The 21,129-nt window shown below is 45.9% G+C and overlaps 1 protein-coding gene across 7 annotated transcripts in view; it reads left to right on the plus strand.

Annotated features, from left to right (window-relative positions):
- Positions 1–21,129, plus strand: part of p38b (p38b MAP kinase) — a 457,389-nt gene that overhangs the window by 151,572 nt on the left and 284,688 nt on the right. For 6 of the 7 annotated variants that reach the window (XM_050177284.3, XM_050177282.3, XM_050177283.3 and 3 more), the window contains exon 5: positions 6,248–6,277. The exons of the other annotated variant lie outside the window; for it this stretch is intronic. In XM_050177284.3, the coding sequence (XP_050033241.1) occupies positions 6,248–6,277 (30 nt within the window). The remainder of the gene's footprint in view (positions 1–6,247; positions 6,278–21,129) is intronic. 7 annotated transcript variants of the gene reach the window in all.

The following is a 21,129-nucleotide window of genomic DNA, read 5'->3' on the forward strand; positions in this document are numbered from 1 at the left end:
GAGAAACTGTTTTCTCTTATGGAAAAAGTGGCATCTCAAAAGCCGGCCCTGGCAGACTTGTGTCACCGCCTGCTGGCAGCAGCAGGAAGGAGCTGCTTTGCAGACGAAACGGCATGTTGAAATCGACTGTTTACACGGCGGGGTCAGAGGAATGCTTGTCGGAGGCACCGCTGCATGATTTAGTGTGCTGCTGAGTGCATTGTCAGAGTGTAGCATGTTCGAATTGACCATCGCAAATGCTTGCACGTATGAATTACCAGGTGTTTTTCGCCCATTTTCGCCAACAGAGCACAGTGTCAGTTCGAATAAACCGAAAGTTCAAATTAATGAGATTTGACTATGCAAGTGACTTTGGCCAAACGAAAACCTTTGTTAAATTTTGGAAACCTGTTGGAAGAACTCAACTTGGTCCGATTGGTCATTATTCACTTCTCAAGTTTCACTATGGTTTGAGAATTTCTATGGGCCCTGTCTGTAGTGTTATCAAGCCCGCGTGCTGATGTATAGCATAAGCAAGACAGATTACACGTGTCGCACTCTTGCTATCATGTCCAGTCATGTCACCCTTTTCTGTTTCGTTATAAAACTAGCAACACCAAGTAATAAAGCGTTCTTTGATCTGCCACTACCCGCCGGCTACGTTCCGTCATTTCAGTGGCGACGAAGCTGGGATAGGACCGGCTGCACGATGACAGCCAGGCCACCTGAGTTCAACCACACGACCAGTAGCTGGAACACTTACCGTGTCCGTTTGGAAGCCTTTTTTGAGGGCCACAGCATCACAGATCTAGGGAAACAGCGTGTGCTTCTTGTGTCAGCACAAGTGACAATGTGGTTCTCGTACTTCAAGGCCAGTGACAGTCAGAATCGGTGAACCACCTGAGCTATGAGGCCGTCGTACAGCACCTGTACAACCACTTCGCTCCCCAAGTCAATGAGATATAAAGAATACATTGTTGCGCCAAAAAAGCAAAATAAAGACTTGGGAAGGATGAGTACGAAACGACAGATTGTACGAAACGACAAGTTCTACACAAGTTCTAGTCAATGAGATAGCAGCGAGCTATGCTTTTTTCATGCGGAACCAAGCAGAAGGCGGAAAGGTGCGGGACTACATAACCGACCTGAGACGTCTTGCAAGAGATTGCAGTTTCAATAAGTTTTTGGATCGCATGTTGCGGGATCGGATTGTCTGCGGAATCCGTGATGAACAAGCTCGACGACACGTGTTGTCTCAGAAGAAGTTGACCTTGGCGGAGGCAGAAGCTTTTGCTCTAGCAGCGGAAACCGCAGAAACAAATGTCCGGGCAATGCAAGAGAGGAGCTTCAATGACAACGGTGCTGCGAACTTCATACAGAAGCACAGGATAAATCCGCAGAAGTCCGGACGTGGGCATGGATCCATGACCGAGGCTACTCGATGCCGATGTGGCTTGAACCATGTTTCGGAAGTGTGCAGACACAAGAAAGCGATATGCTACAAGTGCGGCAGGAAGGGACACCTGGCAAGGATGTGCTCCAGTGGTCACGCTAACCCCTCGGGAACGTACGCTGTGAAAGAGCTAGACGGCAGTGACGAAAGTGGAGAAGAAATGCTCTACGCTTTGGTGGCTCACAGCTACAGTGGTAACAAATCCGCACTGCCATTCGAAAGGGATTTCTTCTGGGAAGGCCAGAAACTGCGCATGTTGGTGGATACAGGATCCACTATCAGCGTAATTCCAAGGACTGTATTAGAAAACCATCGCGAATGGTGGCCGACACTGGAGAAGACTTCACTGCGGCTGACATGCTTCCTGGGGCCTCTGCCGGTCCTTGGCCAAGTGGCCATGAAAGTCGAATGCGATAATACGCAAGTAGACAGCTCGCTGTAGGTAGTGGATTGCGACGGGCCTCTGTTGTGCGGCCGGAACACCATCCAAGCCTTCCGGAATGCTGGCAATGGCGCTACTGGAAGCAGTAGCGTTGCAGAGCATAAATGTGGTTCACTGCGACGCAGTGACAGCGAAACTTTTGGCTAAATTTCCAGAAATTTTTGAGGAGAAGTTGGGGTGTTGCAAGGGGCCACCCGTGAAACTGCACAAAAAGGAGGCCGCTGTACCACGCTTTCTCAAGGCTCGACCAGTGCTGTACACGCTTCGGGAAAAGGTGTCTGCAGAAATTGACCGCCAAGTACGGGAAGGAGTGCTTTCACCAGTGAGAGTTTCCGAGTGGGCTATGCCTGTCGTGCCCGTAGTGAAGCGAAACGGTGATATTAGACTGTGCGGTGACTTCAAGCTAATCGTTAATCAGGCGACACATCTGCAACAGTACCCGTTGCCAAAAATTGAGGACATCTTTGCATCTTTGTACGGGGGGGGAGTTGTTCACCACTTTGGATTTGCGGTATGCGTATAATCAACTTCCACTGGATGACGAGGCTTGAGAAATGGCTGTGTTGAACACGCACAAAGGGTTGTTTGCATACAACCGCCTCGCGTTCGGAATTGCATCGGCTCCGGCTTTGTTCTAGCGCCGCCTCAAATCCATTCTGCAAGGCCTCCCTCGCGTCAAGGTGTACTTGGATGACATCATTATAGCCGAAAAGCAGAACGACAACTCAACTCTCCGGCAAGTCCTCGAGCGGCTGCGCGACAATGGACTCAAGTTGAACCGTGACAAATGCAGGTTCCGCGAGAAGCATGTTTCGTTCTTGGGCCACAAGATCGACGCAACTGGTCTACACCCTCCTGAGAATATGGAAGCCGTCACCGACGCACCAAGACCGGAGACAGTTAGCCAGCTAAAATCCTTTTTGGGATTGCTCACTTATTACGCCAAGTTTTTGCCTAACCTTGCAACCACGTTAGTCCCACTCTATAGGCTGCTGGCTAAAGGAGTTCGATGGCAATGGAAAACCGAACACAAGAAAGCCTTCCAGGCAGCCAAGCGCGCTATGGTGGCAGCGGAACTACTCGTGCACTACGACCCCGAAAAGCCGTTGCAGCTTGAATGCGATGCCTCGCCAGTTGGAGTTGGGGCGGTGCTGTCACACTGAATTGGGAACACAGACTATCCCATATCGTTCCGTTCGAGGGCACTGACACCTGCTGAGCGGAATTACTTGCAATTGGAGAAAGAAGCGTTGGTCTTGGTGTTCGGCGTTACTAAGTTTATTACTTGTAGGTGAAGCATTTTACTCTGGTGATGGATCACAAACCACTGACTGGACTGTTTCACCCGGTGAGGCTGATACCACACATGGCAGCAGCAAGAATTCACTGGTGGGCATTGCTACCATTGGTAATAATGGTAAGCCCATAATGGGCTTACCATTATGACCTTGAGTACCACCAAGGACAGCTAAATTCTAACGTGGACGCTCTCAGTCGCCTACCACTGCCGTGCTTAGGTCACCGAGGAGGGCAAGAACCCATGGAATACATGCTTTATACGCGGAGCCTAAATTCCATGACCCTTTCCGCTCAGCATTTAGCGTACTTGAGCCGATCGGACGATATGCTGCATCAGATCAAGGGGTGGATCACAAATGGCTGGCCGCGGCAGTTATCGGTAGCACAGCAACACCTGATGCCGTACTTTCCTCGCCGTAACGAGCTCACGGCCTGTCACGATCTGCTTTACTGGGGCTATCGAGTAGTGCTGCCAGAGGCGGTGCGACGTTGCATGCTAAAGGAACTGCACGAAAGTCACCCTGGTATCAGTGCCATGAAGCGCACAGCGCAAGCGTTTTTTTGGTATCCTGGACTAGATAGGGACATCGAAGTGTTGGTTAAAAGCTGCCCTCAGTGTATACAATGTTGGCCCATGCCAGCTGCTTAAGTTCCGTCTCCATGGCCGGCAAGCAACGAACCATGGTACAGGTTGCATATGGACTTCGCGGGCCCCATCAGTGGCTGCCAAGTTTTTGTGTTGGTGGATGCCGAGACGAAGTGGAGTGAGGCCATACCTTTGAAGAGCGCCACAGCGGAGACGACCATTCAAGTACTTCCAAGTATTTTTGCACATTTCGGCCTGCCCTACTGCTTCGTATCTGATAACAGACCACAGCTTTTAAGTGCCACTATGTCCAGTTTCTTGAAGGAAAGCCAAGTGAAACACATCAGAACAGCCCCATACCATCCTCAGTCAAATGAGTTGGCGGAACGGGCTGTATGGACAGTAAAGGAAGGGCTTCGAAAAAATCCAGCAGGTACATTGCAGGAGTGACTAATGAAGTTTTTATTTCGCTATAGAATGACACCAATGGAAGGAGGAAAATTGCCCGCAGAACTGCTGTTGGGCTTCCATCCCTGAACCAGGCTGACAGCTTCACTGACAGACAAAAAGGTGACAGAATATGATGGTTCCGGCGAACCTGTTCTAGGAGCGGCAAAAGCACCAACACAGTATCAACCTGGCAGGCAAGTATGGTCACGCCAGTTTCAGTCTGCTCGGAAGTGGGTGCCGACGACAGTAGTGTCCACGACGGGAGCATGCATGGTTACACTGGAAACACTGGAGGGATCGCAGCGGCCACACGTAGACCAACTCCGGCCACGGCTCGGCACAGGGTCGTCACCTAGCAAGCCAAGCGCAGTCCAGACTGGCGACGAAGCTCAGTGTAGCGCCAAGCAGGCCGCTGCTCATGAAGGTTCGGACGCACAGGATGTCTGCTCTCAAGCCGAAGACCAACAGCCACCACGTCGTTCGACTTGCCTACAGAAGCCCCCAGATTGTCTCACTTACTCCAGCTTAGAGGGAAGGGATGTAGTGTTATCAAGCACGCGTGATGTAACGTTATCAAGCCCGCATGCTAATGTATAGCATAAGCAAGACAGATTACACGTGTTGCACTCTTGCTATCATGTCCAGTCATGTGACCCTTTTCTGTTTCGTTATAAAACTAGCAACACCAAGCAATAAAGCGTTCTTTGATCTGCCACTACCCGCCGGCTACGTTCCGTCATTTCACTGTCTTTGAGGTAATCTGTCATGTGTGCAAAGAGTGGTCATGCCGAGGTGACGTGGCATCATGTGCACTGTCTTCCCTCATCTTTAGTAGTCGAGGTCACGTAATCTCAAGTTTTGGAAGCGAGTTTTGGAAGCCAGAGACAGACGAAGCATTCGATCACTGCTGCAAGCACATTTTTTGATAGCGTCGTCCCACTACGGGGGACAATATCAGCTACTGGGACGGCTTCGCTTATTACCACCAATGTGAAGACATCTTCGACATGGTATGAAACCATGTGTTTCGTCGCTGATTCTCAAATTCAACAAAATTATTTCTTTCTCATTCAAATTTGCTTTTTCTGATTGCCCAATAATTTTTTTTAATTTTACAGTCTCTTCTATTTAAGAAAAATTTTGCGGCGACTGCATATTTAAAAGAAGGTTGGTAAAAGTAGGTGAATATGCCAAAATATGTGTGTGATTTTATCTACTTGGTTATAGCGTGGTTTAAATGAATAAGAAGTTCGTCATAATTGGTCTTGCCCTGAAAACTATTGATATCACTGATGCACTTGTGACCTTTAAGTGCACATGCTCAGGATGGTCACATTTGGTTGAGTAAAGCAGCTTCATAAACATGCTTCGCCTTAGTAACAGCAATCTTCTTCCAAGTTTGCAAGTCACGGTTACACGTTTTGCAAGTCTGTCTTCCTGTAAACACTAGGCTTCATAAAACCCGCCATGGTTGCTTAGTGGGTATGGTGTTGGGCTGCTAAGCACGGGGTCGCGGGATCGAATCCCGGCCACAGCGGCCGCGTTTCAATGGGGACGAAGTGCGAAAGCACCCATGTACATAGATTTAGGCGCACATTAAAAAATCCCAGGTGGTCCAAATTTCCGGAGCCCCCACTACAATGTGCCTCATAATCAGAAATTGGTTTTGGCACGTAAAACCCCATAATAATTTTTTTTAGTTATGGGTTTAATAATGCTTTGTAAAGTGATGGCTGCAGCCATTTCTTTAGGGACAGCTGCAACCATCGTGGGCCTTTAGGAGCAGGCAGCTTTTCCTTATTATTCAACGTTCCTAATTAAAAACCAGAGTCTAATTTCCTTCCTCTGACACAAAAATAGGGTCCCTTCGTTCTACCTTTCCTCTTGTTCGTGGTTAAAGCATGGTAACACGAATAGCGAGTAGCTGATGTGGATAAAAAAAAAGAGATAACAAATCAAAACAAGTTTATTGTGCGTGCCACTTTGCAAGTCTTTCTGACCTCCGCTGCCCATTGTCATCTCTTCTTTTTCTTTTCAGTACATCCATTCGGCTGGCATCATCCACAGGGTGAGTCTGCAGTCTATTGTGTTTGTTTGCATACAGTCTCAAAATCGACAGGCTGGGAACCTTTGCAGTGGCTTTGGTGGTTTGCTGATGAGCTGTGGTTTGATTTTTTGGCTTTGCCATTCTGATGAAGCTGGAAAGCCTTGGGTGTGCACTTTAAAGAGCCCCCAGATTTAAGCCAGAGTAACGCACTGTGCAGTTTTGGAATGTTGAACCCCGCAATTAAAATTTTAGCAGCTTCTGCAGTGAAGCATTTTGTTTGATTTTTTAATTTGTGACTTTAAACAGTCAGCTGACTTTGCAGAAAGTGGAATGCAGTGTGCATGACTAATGCTGCATGCAAGTACTAGTGCCAAAAAGCAAACTGTTGTAACCAAGTGAGAGAATGGATGTCAAGTTAATAATAGTGTGCTGACTTGCAGCAGCCAAGGGGGTCATCTCTGGAAGAAGTGCTTGTCCCGTCCCGTGGTGATTAGGTTAGGATGAAAAGCCACAGCTTGTAACCTCCCAGCATTTGGCTTGGGGTTGGACAGTTGTCAAGGGGCCTTGACATTGCAACAGTGCAGCGTTGCCACCTGGTAAAATTGGCCACCAGATTTCGGAAATCTGGTGAAAATGTAGAGCTCCTGGTGGCCAGGCCAACAAACTACTACACCAGACAAAATCTGGGGATATCTGGGTAAAACCACTCTACCGAAATTACCGTCTACCCGCGCTGCTCATCCAAACATTTAACACTAGGTAGCGCCTGCGGCCGCCACGATTCTAAGGCCTATATTTGTATTTGTTTATTCCTCATGAAATCTCTGTGTTGCTGTGCTACCGCTAGAGTACAGTGAACTATAACGCTTACTGTCGCTAAGGTTTGTGCTAGCGTGTGATGCTAGCGCTAGGTTTGAACGCACGTATATTTATAAGTCGTTTCAATAGACGGCACCGGCTGTTCTAGTGGAGGAATGAATTTACCGTGGGAAGCGCGGGAAGAGCAACGCTGGACCATCGGCAATGCGTCAAGTGGCCAGCCAACACACGGGCTGACGCTCCGCTCGTTTCGCTGTCACAAAAACCTGTCGCGCAGGCCGTCTTCGACGGGAAACTTACTGAGGATTCTGCAACATTCTGGGCTAGAATTTTGAAGTTTAAAAATGCCACGGGGGAAAAGCCCTACCAGGACCTTGCACTGTATGCACTGGCATGTCTTTCTTGCCCAGTGTCGAATGCATTGGTGTAGCGTGTCACGTGTGCTAAGACGAAGTACAGGAACAAAATGTTGCTGAAAACTTTGGATTCCGTTGTACGAATTCGCACAACGTTGGCCTGCAGAGAGGGGTGTTGCGTGAAGTTCACTATCACAGACGATATGCTACGCAGGTTTCGTTCAGGCATCTACGATGCTCCAAGCGATGATTACAGGCTCCTCATCATCACAGTTGATATGCTACGCTGGTTTCATTCAGACATTTACGATGCTCCAAGGGATGATTAAAGGCTTCTCATCGTGATTTTATATACATAATAAAATGAGTGCTTGACGAATGTTAATTCTTGGCCATTTTTGTGCATTTTAAGGCAATTTTATTTTCTGGTGAAATCTGGGGAAACTTTAGCGAGTTTCTGCTGTCGTGCCGACTTTCCAATCTGGCAACGCTGCAACAGTGTGCTTGACATGCTCCCTTCGGTGCCTGTGTTGGTCTTGACGTGCACGCAGCAGTGCTGCTGAGGTTGCTCTGGTGACAGCTGCTGCTAGAGTCCCGGGGCGGTGGCGTTGTCACTGTGTGCTCACATGGCGTGGCACTCTCTGTTTGATGCCTAGTCATCATCATCAGCCTGGTTACGCCCAGCGCAGGGCAAAGGCCTCTCCCATACTTCTCCAACAACCCTGGTCATGTACTAATTGCGGCCATACCGTCCCTGCAAACTTCTTAATCTCATCCGCCCACCTAACTTTCTGCTGCCCCCTGCTACGCTTCCCTTCCCTTGGGATCCAGTCCGTAACCCTTAATGACCATCGGTTATCTTCCCTCCTCATTACATGTCCTGCCCATGCCCATTTCTTTTTCTTGATTTCAACTAAGATGTCATTAACTCGCGTTTGTTCCCTCACCCAATCTGCTCTTTTCTTATCCCTTAACGTTACACCTATCATTCTTCTTTCCATAGCTTGTTGCGTCGTCCTCAATTTGAGTAGAACCCTTTTCGTAAGCCTCCAGGTTTCTGCCCCGTAGGTGAATACTGGTAAGACACAGCTATTATACAGTTTTCTCTTGAGGGATAATGGCAACCTGCTGTTCATGATCTGAGAATGCCTGCCAAACGCACCCCAGCCCATTCTTATTCTTCTGATTATTTCCGTCTCATGATCCGGATCCGCCGTCACTACCTGCCCTAAGTAGATGCATTCCCTTACGACTTCCAGTGCCTCGCTGCCTATTGTAAATTGCTGTTCTCTTCCGAGACTGTTAAACATTACTTTAGTTTTCTGCAGATTAATTTTTAGACCCACTCTTCTGCTTTGCCTCTCCAGGTCAGTGAGCATGCATTGCAATTGGTCCCCTGAGTTACTAAGCAAGGAAATATCATCAGCGAATCGCAAGTTACTAAGGTATTCTCCATTAATTTTTATCCCCAATTCTTCCCAATCCAGGTCTCTGAATACCTCCTGTAAACATGCTGTGAATAGCATTGGAGAGATCGTATCTCCCTGCCTGACGCCTTTCTTTATTGGGATTTTGTTGCTTGCTTTATGGAGGACTACGGTGGCTGTGGAGCCGCTATAGATATCTTTCAGTATTTTTACATACGGCTCGTCTACACCCTGATTCCATAATGCCTCCATGACTGCTGAGGTTTCGACAGAATCAAACGCTTTCTCGTAATCAATGAAAGCTATATATAAGGGTTGGTTATATTTTGCACATTTCTCTATCACCTGATTGATAGTGTGAATATGATCTATTGTTGAGTAGCCTTTACGGAATCCTGCCTGGTTTTTTGCTTGACAGAAGTCTAAGGTGTTCCTGATTCTATTTGCGATTACCTTAGTAAATATTTTGTAGGCAACGGACAGTAAGCTGATCGGTCTATAATTTTTCAAGTCTTTGGCGTCCCCTTTCTTATGGATTAGGATTATGTTAGCGTTCTTCCAAGATTCTGGTACGCTCAACGTCATGAGGCATTGCGTATACAGGGTGGCCAGTTTCTCTAGAACAATCTGCCCACCATCCTTCAAGAAATCTGCTTTTACCTGATACTCCCCAGCTGCCTTCCCCCTTTGCATATCTCCCAAGGCTTTCTTTACTTCTTCCGGCATTACCTTTGAGACTTCGAATTCCTCTAGACTATTTTCTCTTCCATTATCGTCGTGGGTGCCACTGGTACTGTATAAATCTCTATAGAACTCCTCAGCCACTTCAACTATCTCATCCATATTAGTAATGATATTGCCGGCTTTGTCTCTTAATGCATACATCTGATTCTTGCCAATTCCTAGTTTCTTCTTCACTGTTTTTAGGCTTCCGCCGTTCCTGAGAGCATGTTCAATTCTATCCATATTATACTTCCTTATGTCAGCTGTCTTACGCTTGTTGATTAACTTCGAAAGTTCTGCCAGTTCTATTCTAGCTGTAGGGTTAGAGGCTTTCATACATTGGCGTTTCTTGATCAGATCTTTCGTCTCCTGCGATAGTTTACTGGTATCCTGCCTAACCGAGTTACCACCAACTTCCATTGCCTAGTGTTAATATATATATCAGCATTATGAGGGCCAAGTATTGTTATCCTTTTTATGTAACAGCATTGAGGTCATGAGCAAAACGAGAACAAGGTGAAAGCAGGAGCCAGCATTTCGACAATGGACTTTTCTTCAAGGCGACATATGCGAATATGTCGCCTTGAGGTGCGATGGGTATGAAAGAATTTGTGAAATAAAGATAGGCTGGCAGTGCGACGACGGAGCGATAAGGGGGATAATGCGGATGCAGCTTTTAAGGAGGGAACGCTGATATCAAAGGAATATTGACGAGTGGATGAAACGAGCGGCGCAATTTTGTACAGATTCAAGATGATAATTAGGTATGCTTCATGAGGATTCCAAATAGGCGATGGAAATTCTAGTTTTGACCTGACAAATGATTTGTAGGCTATCAATTTTACATGTTGAGGAGCATGATGTAGATGGCGTTTTAGAAATCCTAACGTCCTGTTCGCCGATGATATTGCGTTAGTAACGTGGGAATTCCAGGAAAGATCAGTCGAAAGTGTTACTCCTAAATACTTGTATGAATGAACTAGTTCCACTGGAACTTCAGAGATTATGTAAGGAAATACGGGAGAAAAACAGCGACGGTGAATGGACAAATATTTACACTTATGTGGGTTAAGTTCCATTAGCCACTCATTACGCCAGTCCTGGACAGTATTGAGATCACTTTGAAGAGAAGATTGGTCAGTGGTGGAAGTAATAGCATGATATATCACACAATCGTCCGCAAACATACGTATCCTAGATGTTACGTTTAATGGTAAATCATGTATATATACAGTCGAACCTCAATATAACGAACCTCAATTTAACGAAATTCTCGAAATAAAGCACTTTTTATTTTTCCCAGTCTCTGCCCCATTGAAAACCGGTATTTTTTTTCGCGATTTAACGAGGTCACTTTATACTGTACTTCCGATTTAACGAAGTCCTAGCGCATCGCACGCACGTACCAGGAGCCTCCTTGACAGGCAGACGAAAACTTTAGCCGGGCATACAACGATTTGCATGCGCCCTTTAATGCTCAAATTTTCCCGGCGCGCTTCAATATGTAGAGCAGAACGTGCCGCTGCGCCATCTATCGTGTACGTATGAAACCTGCAGCAGACGCGCTCCTGTAGTGCTAGCCATAGAGTTTCCTACAAAAATTTTTGTAGGAAACTCTATGGTGCATGCAACACTCATGGGGGGTGTCGATAGTTGATGGAAGCGCCACTGTTCCCATTTGCGGCGGCACCCTCAGAATGGCGGCGCTTGGGGGGAGTATCGGTAGTTCATGGAAGAGCAGACACCGCTCGCAGGTTTCTTTCTCTGTTGAAAGGCATTGCACTGGATTGGCGCGTTGCACTTGACCGCCGGCTACGCGCTACTTCTATGCTTCCCTAGTCGTCATGAGTGCTCTAGGCCCACTAATCGTTCGGCACTCGTTCACAGCAGCGGTCAAGAGGGCTGCCATCCTTTACGCCGAAGAAACAAATCACAAACGGGTGGTGCGAGAGTGGCGACTGCTGCGAAGCGAAATTTTGATCTGTGACGGCAAGTGAGAAATTTCCCACGTGCCAAAGTCTGGATGCTTTCCGGAGCTGTAGGCTAAGCTTGCGGCGTACGTCGCTGAAATGCGTGATCGGTCCCTGCCAGTGAAGTGCGACATGGTCATGAAACAAGCCCGGACCTTCGCCTTAATTTTAAGGCCCTGCTCCGCCGTGAGTACAATGATGGTGACGAAAGTATGGCGTACACAACAGATGTCGTTGACTCGTGGCAGCTGCTCTGCGATCAGGGGTGCCCCAAGCGACGTGACACTCGAGGACTTTGTCTTCAGCGATGCTTGCGCTGTGACAACTGAAGAGCTGGACGATGACGCAAAAATCCAGAGCGTCACAGGTACAGAAATGCAGGACGACGACTTGGACGAAGAACTCCAGGCGGCAAGCAGCATAGCTACACCGAAGCAAGTCATGGATGCGCTGGATCTCTTACGCACGTATGCGGGCGCGCACTCGTAAGAGCAAGCCTTAGCAGTCCTGTCAACCTACGAGCGCCTGACGCTTATTAAAAAGCGGCAGATGAAGCTGACGGAGATCTTCGCTTCCATCTGAGTTGCATAGAATTGCTCTGCGGGAAGTTAAATAAAATATTCCAGCGTTCATGAATCAACGTCGTCATTGCTTTACTGAGCGCGGTATCATTTTGGGTACTAGGCGCGAAAACACTCATGACACAAGGAAGGAGACGGGACAGAGCGCCACTTAAAACTGCTTTTATTCGGAGGCACACCACACACTTATATACCCGTCTTAAACGCAAGGACCACAATCACATCAAGATTGATATGGAAGCAAACTGGTTAAATATTTCTTTTCAGCCATATATAAAGATATTGGCGGGTCGCTGACGCACATGCTTCCTTTCTTTCCGATAAAGAAAGCTTCAATCACTTCCCGAGCTTTTTGATCTTTACTTTTTGCCAGAATTCGCGCCCCTGCAAAACATGGCTCACAAGAGCGTGATGGGCAGGACTTAATGTGCTTGGGAATGTTTGGCCCCTCTTTATCTTGCTCTACATTTCTCTCATGTTCCCTAATCCGGTCGTTAACGCAGCGCCCCGTTTGCCCTATGTAGGAGCGGCCGCATGAGAGGGAGATTTTGTACACAACGCCTTCGTTGCACTTCATAAACGGTCGCGCATTCTTGGTGCCGCATCCATTTATATCGTCTCGTATTTTTTCGATATGAGCACAAAGGCTTCCTAGCTTTCGGGGGGCTGAAAACACAAGCGGCACCCCATGCCTGCTAGCAACCTTCTTTAAATTGTGGGCCATCTTGTGTACATAGGGCATCACCACAGGCCTCACCACCTCATCTCGACGGGGATCTTCCCCAGCTCTCACAGCCGCACTCTTCATTTTTTGTAGCAGGCTTTCAGCGACTGCCATCACAATCGAGTCCGGGAATCCAGCTGAAGACAGCCTGGTCAATTGGGTCTGGAAGCTAAGCTGCATCTTGCGAGGGCACGATTTTCCGAGAGCGGATTGCAGGCAAAGTGAAGCTATCCCCTGTTTTATTAATTTCGAATGGGCGGAGTCGTATGGCAGAAGCCCTTTCTTTGCACGAGGTGCATATGCCCAACAAACGCGATCCGCACAAAACTCAATATTTATATCTAGAAACTGTAGGTAGTTCCCCTCAGGCACTTCAATGGTGAATTGCAAGCCATTTCCATGTTGTCGGAATATGGATAAAATATCTATCTTTGGTGTTCTGCAGTATCTCAGCGTTGATGTTGTCAATGCCAGCAGACGAAGAAAGCTTTAAGTTTTCTATTAGGGACAAAATCCCCTCTGAAGAAAATACAAGTGAAGACATTGTCTCCTGAATAATTGCAGGGTTTGGGGAAACAGCTGGATCGGTTTCATTAGTAAACCCAGATGAAGAAGCTGTGTTAAAAATGTTAGCGCATTCGGATTCACAGATAGTTTCACCTGATGCATCGGTGATAGAGATTGTGCGTGTATTCTGGGGATTAATGACTTGCCAGCACCTACAGTGTAGACAACTTGTTTGACAGGTCATAATGAAAGAAAGAGTGTTTGGCTTCTCGCACATTTTGTTGGTACGTTTTTTCAGCTGCATAATACTTGTCCCAAGCGTTCAGACTAGGCCGCAACATGGCTGAACGGAAAAGGCGTTTCTTTTTGTTTTCAAGACGTTTGAGTGTATTTGTGAACCAAGGGTTTAGAAGGGTAGTTCTTATATTTATGCTTGGAATTGTCATAAACAAGTACCAGTTATCGTGGATAGATCTTTGATTAAAGTCAGACTGAAAACAGGGAAAGAATGTGCAAACTTCATTATTTATGGCAGTATAGTTTCCTTTATCATAAAGTCGGATGGTACGTTTGCTAGTTGTCCATGAAAATGGTTTAATCGTGAAGTCGACTTGTAAGATTTGGTGCTCGCTGACACCTGGTAGATGCGTGATGGAATGAACGTATTCTGGATTATCCGTTAATATTAGGTCGAGAATGTTAGCGCAGTCCTCAGTTACATGGGTTGGCTTCGATATAATTTGAACAAGATTAAAATTAAGGCAAACCTCAAGAAATTCGTTATCATCTCTATTACTTGTGGTAGTTAGATTATGCCAATCAATACTAGGGAAATTGAAGTCTCCAAATAAGAGAGTACAGGTATTTGGATGCTTCGTTTTAATTTCACTTATTGTGTTATTCAGTTTTGTGGGAAAATACGAACTGTTAGGAGGCCTGTAGCAAACGCCAATCAAAACTGACTGAGGTGAAGCATGACATAAGACCCATAACATTTCTATGTCTGATGAAATATTAATGGTTGCACATGATAGTTCATGTCTGGTTGCAATCAGCACCCCCTCCTTTCCTATCGGGGCGATCCTTGTGGAAGACGCGAAAATGAGGCAAGTCGGCAAGGACTTCACTATCGCAGGTGTTGCTGTTTAGCCACGTTTCTCTCAAGATTAGTAGGTGGCTGGCGGAAGATAAGACGATATTTTAAATAATGTCGCGTTTTGAAATGAAACTGCGCACGTTAGAGAAAACAGCTGACAATGAAAGTGCTTGTTGTTGAACATGCTTAGAATGGCCTGTCGATTGACGGTGAGATGATTTTTATTTCAGTTCTTTTACTGTTTGTGAAGCTTCATCGAATATGTAGCATTTCGGACCAATGTGTAAGGTTTTGAAGCGCATGGAGAACTTATCGGATACCGATCTGGCATAAGCTACAAGGTTTTTGTGAGCATTACGGACGGAAGCGGAAAAGTCTTCGCCAATGCTGTAGTTCGTGCCTTTAAGTTTATAACCACATGATAAAATGCGTTCTTTAGTTTTGGACGATGTGAATTTTACGATGATAGGCCTGGTACAATTAGGTAAGTGACGCCCGAGACGGTGAGCATGATCTAATAAATTAGGGTCGATGTCCAAGCCTAGTTGTTGAGTGCAATGGTGAATTACAGTTTCTTCCGAGTCTGCAAAGGTTTCAGCGGGGTTAGTGTTCGAAACATTGAAAAAAATGAGATTGTCACGACAGGAGCGATTTTCTGCGTCGTCCACTCGTGCTTTCAGTTTCTCGACCTTGCAGGTAAGTTTGGTTGTTAAAGTTTTCAGAGTGTCTATTTCAGAGTGGAGAGCAGAAAGGGTAGTGTAGTGGGATTCCAGAGCGTCCATGCGTTTGTTTAGGTCGACCAATGTTGTGTCATTAGTTTTCAGCTGTTTAATGTCTTGTAAATCAGACAGTAACGTGGTTTGCCCGGTAGTTAGTTTCTGGAGCTCGGCAAGTACGGTGTCGAAACGGTCAGGGCCTGGGTTAGTTTCTGCGTCACCCGACAATAGCAAGAGAATACGAATAACATGCGAACATTCGGCAACAATACAGGCACAGCACTGAGGGCTCGGTAGCTGCATCAGGAAAAGCTTACTACTTTTTTTAGCGAACAGACAAAATTTATTACCAACTTGCATCGTGAAAAGCAGCGGATTAGTAGACTGCACTGTCGTGCAGCTACTACAGAACGGTGGCGATGAGCGCACAGGTTTTATAGCAGCAGCAGATGATGTCCCTGGCGATGGGGTTGTCCACTGATGATCCGAGATGCGGTAGACTGATGGTAGTGATGGCAGGTGGAGCACAGATGACGTTACGGGTTGATCGAAAATGTATTGATTGTGGTAGGGCAGGTTCATGGAAGGCACAGATCCACGGGAGGCAGACGGTGAAACGTATTAGAAGTAGGCGGACGGCAAGAGCAAACACCTGCATTGTGAAAAGCAGCAGATTAGTAGACTGCACTGTCGCGCAGCTACCGGGCCCATGAAACTGGAAATAATTTTAAAACCTTCAAAACCACTCAGTGCAATTTTGTGGAAATTATGCTTCATGTTGACAAACTCTGGCACTCACTCTTCACTTTATTATATTATTTTTTATTTGAAGTACGCTCAGGGCCATATGCCATTAAAGAGGGGAGTGGTTACAAAGCAGTAGAGTAAAACAAACAGACAAGAGTAGTGAGTTCTGGTAACGCGATGATTCTCCTGATTATACAATGTTAGCTAATGTTTTGCAAAAAAAGTTTCTTATTGGGATGGCTACGATACTTGAGGGAAGGTGGTTCCATTCCTGAGATGTACGGGGGATGAAACATTGAAAGAAAGACTTCATGTAACAAGAATCAATTCCTGCCTTATTGCGATGATCGATGCAGTTTGAAATGTACTTGAGGATGCGGTATGAAGTTGTCGTGAAGTGTGGTATGACAGAAAATTTTATGAAATAGGGAAACACGAGCAACTGCGGCGGTTAGCTAGAGGAATAAGTGCTGGTCAGTATCATTAAGGTTATACTCCCGGTACAGTTATATTTAGAAAGAATGAAATGAGCAGAGATATATTGTACTAGTTCAAGTGAAGTAATAAGATGAACGTGGCTAGGTTCCTATCCTGCAGATGTATATTGAAGTTTTGAGCGTATTAGAGTCTTGTAAAGGTATAGTTTTAAAGTAGACAGTGCTTTGGAAAAGTTGCACTGTAAGTACCCGAGCAGGTGAATAGCATTGGTAATGACACTCTATATTGGTCCAATTTAAGTTATTTGTAATGTGTACACCAATATATTTATAGGATATGACGAAATCTAAGGGAACATTGTTGAGATGATAAGTGCTAGGATTAGAATTAGATCTGGATATTTCATTATTTTCTATTTGTTAACTACAAAAGGCTCATGTACAGTTTGCATGAAATAAGTAACTAGGCTAGCCCTGCACCGCAAGAGTTGGCTAGAAAAGGCAACTTCACACAACTGGCCTACTTCACACTTCTCAAACATGACAAAGCAATAAAATCAAATTTTCTTTCTCTTCAAACAGCAGATTACACACCTGATGACAGTGAGTTCTCAAAAAGTTTTTGAAATATACTCGAAGTTTGGCTTAACATTCAGCCAATCAACAGTGGACATGCAAGGGAAGCTCTCAGCGTGGGAAGTTGTCTTCGTCAACGCCCACACAAATATTGTCACGTGGAGTGACGTATGAAAAACACATTAGCAATACTGTGAAAGACGAAACTAACTTTTATTGGGCAAACCTGTGCCCACAAAAACAGGCTACACTTAAAGAACGGCGACAACAGCGAACACAGTCGGCGATCGTCAAAATCCGATCAGCAGGTCAAGCGCGTTGGCTTTTATACATCAGTCGTCGAATGTTCCAGAGTAATCGCTGGGACCCACGTGCCTTCCACAAAGTTCTACATCATTCGTGTCGTGCATACATGCAATCAGATTACACAAGGTTCGGCGACAACAGACAGCGGATAGAAGCATCGATAACATTCTAGAAATTCCCGATACATGTAGACGCGTCCTGCGCTGAGCGATAACATTTCTTAAGCGATGAAAGCGCTCACCCGCAAAAGATAAACGAGTTCATGTGTCAATATGTTGGATTGTTGAAACATTAGCTACAAGCTGAGGCTTCCCTTGTGTTGTGTCGGCAGCGGCAGGCAAGCGGGGGCCTGCGACCTGCGAACACGCGGCGAGCGCCCGACGCAGAGAGGGAGACGCGGAGCCAACTGCTCCTGATGAAAACTGGACAAGAGACTGAGCCGGCTTGCGGCCGTTTATTACCAAAAAGGACTTCACACGCCAGATGACACCTCCTGATTGGGTCCAAGCTCATCACATGACAGAAGGGGGGTACGCCATCTAGCTAGACTACTACGAAACATAAATGTATGATAACACGGAGATCTGGCAGGGGGAGACACTATACCATATCATCCCCCCCTGGAAACAAAGTAAGCATACAGTGAAACGCGCACACAAGACGCGCACTTAAGTCCAAAGACAAACTCAGTTCGTTCCCCCCCACGTTCACACACATGCACACCAGTCGCACACAAGGCACGCACTTAAGTCCACAACAAATTCAGTCCGTCCCCGCCCAAGTTCACACACTCGCACATGAGACTTGGGGCACCGAAACACAGGCAGTCACTCAAAACAAAATCTGACAAGGAACACGGCACAAGACTCACTGCACCGCAACAAGGAACACATTTTATACCTGTGTGAACGAAACATGTGAACTGTCTTCTAAATGTCACAGCGAGGCCCCTAGCCGTGGCATTTCGAAGACGGCAATACGCTCTACATTCAAGAAACATAATCATCGAGCCACGGAGGCCATTTTCTGTCACGATGAGGATGTGTGCATACCTCAGAAGAACTTTGGGGGTTGCGACGCGTATTGGTCGACTTTGAAGACCCAGTCATCCCACTACTATTTCCCTCCCCCTGGTTGGACAATTGAATGTGGTTGTTGCTCAATGCTGGAGAGGGTTGCCCAAGAAGCTCCTCTCGACGTCCCAACAAGTCCTGGGAGGCTACCAATTCCCCCACAGAATCAGAAACGATTGCTGACTGTGTAGACTCGGAAGTGATACAGTCAGATCAACTACCTAACTGAAGCTTATGACTATGAAAGGACGATGTCACGACTGACGAGTCATCGGAATGACTATCCAGGTTTGAATATGAGTACAAAAAATCTTTATCAGTTGTGGACAATGTACTATGTTTTGAATTATCTACTACTGTGGTTAATTTAGACGCATTCCACGTCTTCCTATCACTGAGTGCAAAAGTGGATGGTCCTACCTGGGCCTTCACTGTACGAGGTTTACTGTACTTGAAAAATCCTTTCTTGGCAAGTTTTACTTTGACGGTGCCTCCCACCTTGATACGAGTTGCCTGAGCACCTCTACGTTTGTCTACATACCGTTTAGTTTGCCCCTGTTTCTGTGAGACTCTTTCGCAAACTTGTCTGTTCTGAACCGCTATGTGCTTATGCAACCTAAAGTTGCTAATATCTATCTTCGAACGAGGTTGACGACCATGAAGTAGGAAAGCTGGGGAGAGACCCGTTGTAGCATGTGGCGTAATCCTATAGGAACCCAAGAATTCTGAAATGCTTTTTGAAGCATCTCGACCTTCAAGCCTAGCTACCTGCAGATGTTCCTTAATGACTCTGTTGAACCTTTCTATTTGACCATTTTCCTGAGGATAATAGTTGGAGGAGAAAAAATGAGAGATTCCCTTTTCCTTTAGGTAATCTTGGAATTGTTTTGAAACCAACTGCGGACCATTGTCCGTAACTATAGTCTGGCAACCCTTCACGACTGAGAGCCCAGTCAAGAAGCTTAATGACATCATCTGTGGAGATGGAATTAGTATTAAGTACTTCTGGCCACTTTGAGTAGTAATCAACTAGAGTGACTAGATACCTAGGGTAGGACGTGTTTAATGGGCCAATGATGTCCATTCCCAATTTCTGCCAAGGCCCGCTCGGCCATTCGACTGGCTGCAATGGAGCTACATGAGGCTTTGCAGACTTGTCTGCCAGCTTACATACATGACAATGCTTTACATACTGTTCAACAGTGCTATCCATCTGGGGCCACCAATAGCATTCACGAAGAAGCTGCTTGGTACGTACTATGCCCTGATGATTTTCATGTGCTAGCTGTAGAAATGTCGGTATTAGAACACTGGGTATTACGACACGATCACCACGCATGAGTAATCCATCTACAAAAGACAATTCTTCATTTACATGAAAGTAAGCTATTAAAGCATTGTCTATGTTTTTCTTAGAAGGCCAACCCTCTGCTAGGCATTTACTGACCTTCTGAAGAGTTTCATCTGTGCTCGTAGCAGGTTGCACTGTTTCGTTGTCGACGACCGATGTAACTAAGGATACTATTTCTTCCTCCTGAACTACATTCTGCGAATCCTTTACTGGAAGTCTAGACAAGGCATCAGCTACTAAATTTTCTGATCCTTTGCAATATTCAATCTGAAAGTTGTAGTACAGGAGCCTGGCTGACCATCTCGAAATGCGAAGAGGTCGACGACCTGAGTCGCCAGCGGACAGTAATGCAACTACTGCTTGATGGTCAGTTCGAAGAGTTAACCATCTACCCCAGAGGTAAACATGCCATTTTTCACATGCGAACAGACATGCTAGCGCTTCACGCTCTCCTACAGAATACTTTCGTTCAGCAACCGACAAAGTTCTAGATCCAAATGCTACAGTTTCTAGCTTAGAACCATACGGTTGTTGTAACACAGCACCAACACCAACATCAGATGCATCAGTTGTGACTACCACAGGCAATTCAGGGTTGAAAATCTTAATGACAGGGGAACATGTAAGACAAGCTTTCAACTGATTGAAGCTACGTTGTGCATCATCAGACCAAGCAAAATTTTGCCCTTGCCTGAGCATGAGGCGAAGCGGTTCTACAAGTTCTGCATAATGATCAATGAACTTGGCATAGTAATCAGCTAATCCTAAGAATGATTGCAATGACTTAATATCTGTAGGAGCAGGCGCATTCAGGATTGCTTTTACCTTGCTCTCTGTAGGCGAAATGCCTTCAGCTGAAATTTTATGGCCCAGAAAAGTCAGTTCTCTCACAGAGAAGACACATTTTTCATTGTTTCATACCACTGTTTGAAATGCAAAGCAAGACTTCTCTTAAGTTAGCATCATGCTCAGGTTTTGTCTGACCCCATACCAAAATGTCATCAAGGTAACAGACAACATTCTTACAACTCTGCAAGATTTGTGACATCATTTTCTGAAACACTGCTGGTGCGGATGCTAAGCCAAAACAGACACGCTTGAACCTAAATAAGCCTAAATAACCTAAATGAACCTAAATAAGTTATGAATGTAGTGAGATCTCTACTATCTTCTTCCAGTAACAGCTGATGATAAGCAGATGCTAGATCCAGCTTAGAAAAATATGTGGCACCATGAAACATTTGTAATAACTCTTCTACGTGCGGCAAAGGACACCCATCAATGACAATTGCCTTATTTGGTTCCCGTAGGTCTACACAGAGCCAGAGTGCAACTTCGGCACAACCTACAATGAGCGCGTCCAAGACCAAATAATACATGGAGTGGCGAACGTCAGCGTTCGCGAAAAGTTATTAGCTCATGGCGAAACCCTGTCCCTGGACAAGGCAGAAGAAATTGGATGCT

This window comes from Dermacentor andersoni, chromosome 9, assembly GCF_023375885.2.
Source record: "Dermacentor andersoni chromosome 9, qqDerAnde1_hic_scaffold, whole genome shotgun sequence".
NCBI lineage: Eukaryota > Metazoa > Arthropoda > Arachnida > Ixodida > Ixodidae > Dermacentor > Dermacentor andersoni.